This window comes from Pavona decussata, unplaced genomic scaffold, assembly GCF_977016875.1.
Source record: "Pavona decussata unplaced genomic scaffold, jaPavDecu1.1 SCAFFOLD_69, whole genome shotgun sequence".
Classification (NCBI taxonomy): domain Eukaryota; kingdom Metazoa; phylum Cnidaria; class Anthozoa; order Scleractinia; family Agariciidae; genus Pavona; species Pavona decussata.
Window position 1 is genome coordinate 889,560 of NW_028145488.1, and position 8,082 is coordinate 897,641.

General features: G+C 37.6%; 1 protein-coding gene across 1 annotated transcript; it reads right to left on the reverse strand.

Moving 5' to 3' along the window:
* Positions 1-2,037: 2,037 nt before the first annotated feature.
* Positions 2,038-5,853, reverse strand: LOC146477680 (DELTA-alicitoxin-Pse2b-like). The gene is made up of 2 exons (XM_085113119.1): positions 5,743-5,853; positions 2,038-3,964 (listed from the first exon to the last, which is right to left on the reverse strand). Exons 1-2 carry the CDS (start codon positions 5,836-5,838, stop codon positions 2,375-2,377), a joined length of 1,686 nt encoding a protein of 561 aa, XP_084969245.1. The 5' UTR covers positions 5,839-5,853; the 3' UTR covers positions 2,038-2,374.
* Between the last annotated feature and the right edge of the window lie 2,229 nt (positions 5,854-8,082).

Consider the following 8,082-nt stretch of genomic DNA (forward strand, 5'->3'; position numbering starts at 1 on the left):
ATGGTTTGGCAAACTGTTCCAGTCCTTGACGATTCTCACGAAGAAGGAGTACTTAAAGGAGTTAACTTTAGCTAATTTAGTTTGTATTTTGTATTGATGGTTAGCTCTAGTATTTTAACTTCTACAAAACTCGAAAAAGTCGTCAAAGTCTAGGCCATTTAGACCAAACACTTTCCTGTAATATTCCACTACAGATAGGTATTCTCTTCGATGCTGAAGTGTGTTCCAATTCCAATTTAACAATATTATACATCGTTCTTCATATGACATCGGTAATCGGTAAGGGATTTATTGATAAGGAAAGGCGTTTGGTATTTTTCACATTTTTTGCAAATATAAATATCCACTCACCTTCATAGAGCCCATGCAGTTGCCAACATTAATGTTAATCGGAGTCCCTGGGGCTGCGCACTCTTTCTGCAAGCAAATAATTTATCCGTTACTGATAACATTTGAAAAAAAAAATACGGGGACTGCTTGCCTTGTCATATTCGGATTGGCTCAAAAGAAAAAAAACTGGCAAGAAATTTTGAGAACGGTTATCTTACTGTGACTACCAAATTTACAGAGCAAGATCGATGTGATAGATATAAGGCCTACTGATTTCTAAGCTGTTGGCTGAAATTGTTCTCTTACTTGGCCTTTAGTTGATCTTTCCAAGAAGCCGTAGGCTTTCGGGCAGAACAGCAAGTTGTTGCATGCCAAAACAACAAAAAGAACTTCCAAATTCATTCGTAAGCGTGCCATCCTAAATTCTTTGATTGTAAGCAATTAAGAACACAGGAATCTTGGCTGTGTAAGAAGTCGCGTTATAAAAGTAATTATTTGCGTTTTTTGACGTAACAGGCGTCATGACTACATAAGAAAGTATAAGAAAGGACAAAGAAACTGTGAGGTAATTTCTGCTATTGCGTATTCATAAGTTAGTCATTTGTCAAGTTTTTGGTTACTCATAAACAATCCCGAATCACTTTGGTATAATCATTAAACGAAATTAGTACAAGTTAAGACTCTGTTTTACTTCTGGGTACATGCGATTAATAAGCGGCGACTTCGTCAAATGGTGAAGAGTACAACACAAAGGTTCTCATGTAACCTAACACCGCGTAAGATGAAAGGTTACGTTCCAACTCACACAGCCGTGACGCATATGTGAATAAATAAATAATTAATTTTTCGCTTTCTCTAAACGTGAGCTTGGGACGCCTGTGCACTGAATAAATCCAACTGAATTCTCAGTGAGGTTGTACCTCGTACACTTGGACTAGGACTCGGCTTGCCTTACTAGTGTTTTAAAACGTCTGCGAGGAATTCAAATATCCAAAATACTTGAATGCTTGTCTCAGAAAGGTTGTTACTCGTACAGTTGAACGTTTCTTGTCCGGCTGCCTCCGATCTACTTTGCTTTTGATTTTTCATTCAACTCCGTTCACAAAGATCTGCGCGTGTCATGTGATCATTACCTTGTCGCTTTGGTCGGAAGTTGCCTCAACATCCGGTCGTTTTAATTTGAAAGAAATTTTTACTTTAAATAAAATTCAGTAAACTTCAACAGCAATATCCAAAAGGGGAGAATTTAAGAAAACAATTATTCCATTCGCACTTGTTGGATGTGAGATTGGTTATAGTCAACACGGCGCTTCGCGCCTCGTTGGCTATTTACCATCTCATATCCAACGAGCGCTCATGGAATAATTGTTAAATATAGGCGGATCAAATTGGATAATTATATTCTTTGATTCTGATCTCTTCCGGTGACCTTTGTTTTTCACAACTGCTCCAGATAGCTTTCTTTAAAACATTTTTCAAAGGCAGTCGATATTTTAGATTTCTGCTTTACAACGTGTGAACAGTATCTTAACATCGCGGCCCAAATTTGACATCCGTTCCCCAATAGCAAAAACTAAAGAAAATTAAGTTTGCCAAGTAATTATTTTCAAGACAACATTTCCCGGTGACTGGTGATAATCCAAATAGGAACACTGTGACTGAACATGTGTGAGGAGAGATTGAAGAAATCACTACTCAAACAAATAATTATTTTGTTGTTTTATCTTTAATGCCATCACAAGTCAGCTGATTAACGTACATAGTAAATAATGATCTATGATCAGTTAGACTGAATTACTTAGCTTAGTGTTTGTCTTTATTACGTCGATATTGTCATTGAATTCAGGTTGCTTTCGTTTCTCGCCATGCAATATTTACTAGGTTTAAAGTTCATCCAATTAATCAACTCAAAGACTTAGTTTATTTTCTTGAAATGATAGTTGTTAGGATCAAAAAAGTTCATTGTGTGAATGGCTTACTTTTAAATCACGATGAAGTAAACTTTCTTTCGTTAACTTGTTCTCAGAGCCTTTCGCCAACACTTTTATTCATCCTTTTCTCCACCTGAGAATTCATCAACTTCTGGATCTTGACCTTGACCTGAATTGTCATCATCGCGGTAAGCGCCTTTCTGCGGGGCATCCCTGCTTGGCAACCTCCACACCTGTTTCCGAATGTTGCGATTATTGTTGTAGCAGTTGCAGATCGACCCAGCCAGTCTCCAGCCGCAGCCATGCCATCCCCAATTTGCATTAGTGTTTGCGTATGCATGTTCTTTCTTGACCCCGGTGTCTCGCGGTATTTGTGAATAGCCAATGCAAGACGGCCCACGACAGGCACACCATATTGGCTTGTAGTGACAGTCGTTGTTGCTGTGGCAACCTTCTGAAGCCAGAGTGCACTCGAATTCTGGAGACTGTTTTGAGGTGGTACGGGTGAAGTCGAATTTCTGTAATGGAACTCCTCCACTTTCTTCATACTCACATCCATAATTCAAGTAGCCAAGGTAGTAGTACTGCAAGTTGACAGCTCTAACATAATTATCTGATCCGATTGGAAAACGGCTTTGGAGGATATCCCATACCGCCCTGAAGGTATGTTCGACAGAAGCAGGAGTCTTACCTGCCTCATTCAAAAGTTGTTCAATCAGATCTCTGGTCCTCGCCTTGACCAAAGCATTTCGGGTTTCTTTAGTGCCTCCTCTGACGATAAGTTTATCTATTGTGTTCATGCTAGTTGTCTTGGATATTTCAGTTTTGCTAACATTTGCACACGCCTGAACACCCAGTTCGCCAACTTCCGTGGGGCCCGATAGTGAAACGCAAGCCTTTACCTGAAACTGCCTTTGACTGTATGCTTCATCACTCTGCGCAAATGTGGTCTGTTTGATGCTTGATCCTCGGAGAGCGGACGTTATTATATGGGAGCCAAATGTTTTTAAGAATACATCGTATGCCCTCCAAGAGTTTCTCTGCCAGGGCCTCTCCACGTGCAAGGGTAATGCTTTCAAGGTTTGGACAACGTGTCTGGTTAAGGTGGTCTTTGAGTCATCATCTAGGCAGTCTTTCTTTACCAGAACCTTTTCTTTCAAAGCTCTCACGTTCAAGGATATACCACTTACTTTGTGTGACGACGACTTTTCACTTGATATGACACTCGTGAGCGTAGCGCCTAGGGTATATGAACCCTGCAGCGAAACGGACAAGCCTGTTGAGACGGCCAGTTTGGAGTAGAAGTCTCTGGTACTTGCGTAGTAATCATAGTAACTGCCCGTGTAAAATAGGTCTTGCTTGAGGAAGCACGATTTGGGGATTTTCTCAAACAAGCTTGACTCCTCTTGTCGGAAGTCACCTAGCAAGTCAGTTCCTCGAAGATTGATTACCTTCCCAAGTTCACCCATGCCATCAACATCCGTTACTTCTTCAAACTTCACTTCATACCCCGGTCCTTTTCCATCCACCACTTCATACCCTGGTCCTTTTCCATTCTTCACTTCATACCCCGGTCCTCTTCCCTGCTTGTTTCTCCCACGATTTATCACAACCTGCGTTTTTGCTTCGCTGAATAAAGCTGTCAGGCAAATGATGAGGATAAATAATGTAGCCATGACGGATGATTTGTCTGTTTCCTTGTCCTGTTGAATAAAAGAAATATTAAAAAAAAATTGAACCCTTAGGTTGACGTCCTTTCACTTCGTTCTCTTGTGAGTAATTAACTAATTAAATAAGAGAGATCAGTGAGTATAATTCCATTTTATTGGTTACGTTTTCGAGTTTAAAAAAGCCCTGTCGATGTACCAATTCCTTTTGGGATTTAGTGCCGCTTTAGAGGGAGGGAGAGTAACCCTTAAGTGCTAGGATTACCCCACCCTAGCAAGATGGGTTTCCAGGGAAAATTTCACAGGAGGGTTACCCTATCACTTAGTGCAACTATACTACAAAGCGCGAAGCGGGTGGAAGTGCAGACAAATTGTAAAATTGGCTCGTAGACCGTTCACCAGAAACTTCGTTTTTTTCTGTGGGTATATGTAGGTGGAAATGACAGTATTGAAAGCCGTGTCGTACTCGTTCTGCCATTTTTTAACTTTTCAAGGTTGTTCTGGGTAGGCGAGTATTCCATAGCAGAGCTTTTTAACTTCAATCCTAGCGGTTAGCCGAGGGTTACCCTGTCTGCCTCGTAAACACGTCGCGTGAAAAGTGACAAGAAATGTGCGAGTGCTAGGGTAACCCTAGCGTAGGGTTACTCTCCCTCCTTCTAAACAGGCCCTTAGAAACCATAAGACCTATACGTTAAGGGAGATGTTCTTTATTTTGGGGGTCAGTTACAATTTATAGCCGAAATAATGTCATTGAAGTCAAGAAGATACGATACCTTTTTGGTAAAACTTCATCTACACTATAAAAAAGACATGACAAAGTCGAAACATTTCTTCCACTGATACAACTAACAATAAGGGATCATATTTTTAAATGAAACATCACTTCCTTCCTTTATATGAAAGTTTTCATTTTACAAAGAATAAAGCATAAAACTCCTTATTTTGGAATGAAACTCCTTAGGCGATTTATAACAAGATATGTAGTTCCTTGTACTGAAGTGAAGATTCTCTAGAATATATTTATCATTACCAAAACGAGTTTTACACCAAGTTTAATAAAGTACCATTACCTAAGCTCATCACTTGAAGAGCTCGTATTGGTCGAACAAAGGAGTCAAACTAACTTTTGTTAGTTAGTAGATTTTAATTAGTTTGATTCTAAATTGTTTAAAGTATGAATGCGTTATTAATGAAGCAGCGATTTTGCCTAAAAACGTGATTTCACTTAGCTTTTATAGTCAATAATAAATTGTATTAATAAATCAGAATAGAATTAGACAAAGTAAAATAGTAAACAAAGAAAAACCTTTGAAACGCACATTTCGATTTTCAAGAAAAATAAGTCATCACAAAGTAAAATACTATTTAGTGAAAAGGCAGACAATAAATGCGAGAAACAAATCATGACTGCTGCAGATTTAAATTTTGTCGTCCTTCGTTAAAAATACTTCATTAAATTTACTAAAAGTTTCTCGGAGGAAGGGACAAGAAAAATATTCAAATCAGTCAAATGTGCAGAAAAATATCTTCATTATAGCATTCTAGAATTAGTGATCGATAACATCTAATGTGTCCTATTGTCATTTTTTTTGTTACTTAAAAATGTAAAATTGCTATAAAAATACGAAGCGAATTTCTTTCTCTATATAGTGCTCTCTGAAATACGGAATGACTTCCAAAACTTTCTTCGATTATCCTTGTCATTGCCTTAGACTAACTCAAATATACAACAAAATTTAAGAATTGTGAAACTATAAGTATTATTTGATAAAGTCTAAGTAGTATATTTGTAAAAGTGTAGACAAGACACTTACCTTCCACTCTGAAGATATCCGCTTAACTGAATGGTAAAAGTTTTGTCGTTTGCTTTCTTTATGCAGTCTGAAGAAGCTACGTGGCCAAAGTTTCATTAGGTAATGTTCTTGTGGAATGTTTCATCCATAAAAAAGGTCTTATGGGTGAATGGTGATGAATTCAAATTACAGCAGATGACACTTCTCGGTAACTCAAGCGTAGCAGGTTACCTCAAGTCAAGCTCATAACCCCCTCATCTTCTAGGTCACGCAGAACGGCCACCAAAGGGGTTAGGTCAAGTGTGTCACTGGTGTGATTTTGGATAGATTTATTTTTATTTGCATTACTAGTATTAATTTTGTATTTAAAAAATCCACCTAGATTTGCATTCCTGGCAATTCTCTTCCCCGCGATTACCGAAATGATACTGTTTTCACATACACAAAACAAAAAAAATGGACTTTTCTTGTGCCTTAAGAATTCGCCAAGACAGAAGGATATCACCTACCTTTCTTTTTTTGTAGTAGAACTATTAACTATCTTTGTGTTATTATTTCTGCTCAGTTTCTGGTGCTCTCTCTGGTAATTCGGTTTGATGCTACCCTTTCTGTTGGCAGTCTAAGGAGGGGGATTAAATCACTCATTTTTAAAAGAAATTCCCTACACAGGCCTCGATATGGAATACCGATACTGCTCCACTCCGAGGATCTTCTCTTGAAAGTAGTTTCTTAAAAGAAAAACAACAACAACAACAACAACGACAATAAAAAAATCTTTGATAATTCTTGCAATTGAGTAACAAAGATCATATTCGGATTGTGACGAGATTTTTCACTGCGTGTTTTTCGGGGGTTGTTTCATCTTTTGTTGTTAAGACAGGTATGAGTTACCCACTCGACCAGTTTATTCTACGGAACATCCTGTCGTTGCAAGATGTTTCACGGTCATTGGCCTCTAAAACCGTATCTGGGTTATCCCGATATCACTTTTATATCGAAGTAAAATTCGGTTTTATTGTTAATTATTGTTTACTTTTCTCTTAGCCTTTTTGTTTTCTTTTTTTGCCCTTTTTATTTCTGAACAGGCAAATCGCGTAATAAACCTGGTCAATTTGCAATTGAGTTCTTCCTACGTTTTGGATATTTTTAGGATTTTTATAAAACGTTTTATGCGTTTGTCACTTTATTCAAAAAGGCGAGTACCCTACCTGTACCTATGTGTCTACAATCAAGTCAAAGAAATTTTTTTTCTCTCCACTTCTGAGCTGCGCGTTAAATTGTGTTCTACTTGCAGATTCCATCTTGCTGCGGTATATGGTAAGAGCTTGTGATTTGCTCATTATGTGAGGTTTCAAATGTTTGTTCCTTTGCAGATACCTGAAAGATAAGAAAAATCAGTTTACTCAAAGAAAGATACATTGTTTTATGTCAGCTTCATTTAGTTCAAACCATTTTTTTTCTTTTTCGTATCGATTCATTTTTACAACTAACCCGGTAAAAGTTTTGGTCTGGCCACTGCCCTGCATGGTAACCTTGATTCACACTGGTTCTGTCGAGAAGCAAGCCTACTATTTTCCTTTTACTCTGTTCTTTCTTTCAGTACGGGAAACTTTGGACATTTAATATATTTTAACACTTTATGTGGTTGACGAAACACATTTTATTACGTGAAAAACAGCTGAGATTTTGATGGAGGATCGAGAAGGGGGGACAAAAAATTTCAGTACATTAGAGTAGGAAAAAGAAATGGTATCAATTCTCAGTTCGGAACAAAATTACATGATTCTCAGTGTTAATGTTGTGCGAACAGTTCAGAATACATGATGTATACACACGTCTTATCTTTGATTTTATTTTGACCATCACCTTGTCTCGTAGAAACTGAAGATTTCTAGCTCATTAAAGAGATATATCTTCCAAAGGAAGACAAGGAGGCAAACAAAAACAATTTTAGTTTAGGATTATATTAAGTTTCTGGCTAGTTTATATCATTTACCACATTAGTTTATAATTTGAAAGCAATTTCATCGAACAATGCATGCCCCCTTTTCAACTGTTTTCCTTTGCTTCTTTTTGTTTGTAAGGGTTTACTTATTTTTAGATGGTAGTGTGTGTTCTTCCATTGTTGGTGTCACAAGTGACGCGACAAGTACCTGCAAACTTCTCGCAGTTTTTCTGTCACAAATATTTAGAAAAATGAGTCCAAGAATCCAATTCTCAGTTGGTAACAAAATCATATTTGGTTTTAAATTAATGTAATATTACTTTGGTGGTGATGCTATATTGTCTGCATTTGTCATTGAATGCAAAATATTAAAATGTTAAAACTGGCGGATACAAATATAATCTTTATTTTGCTTC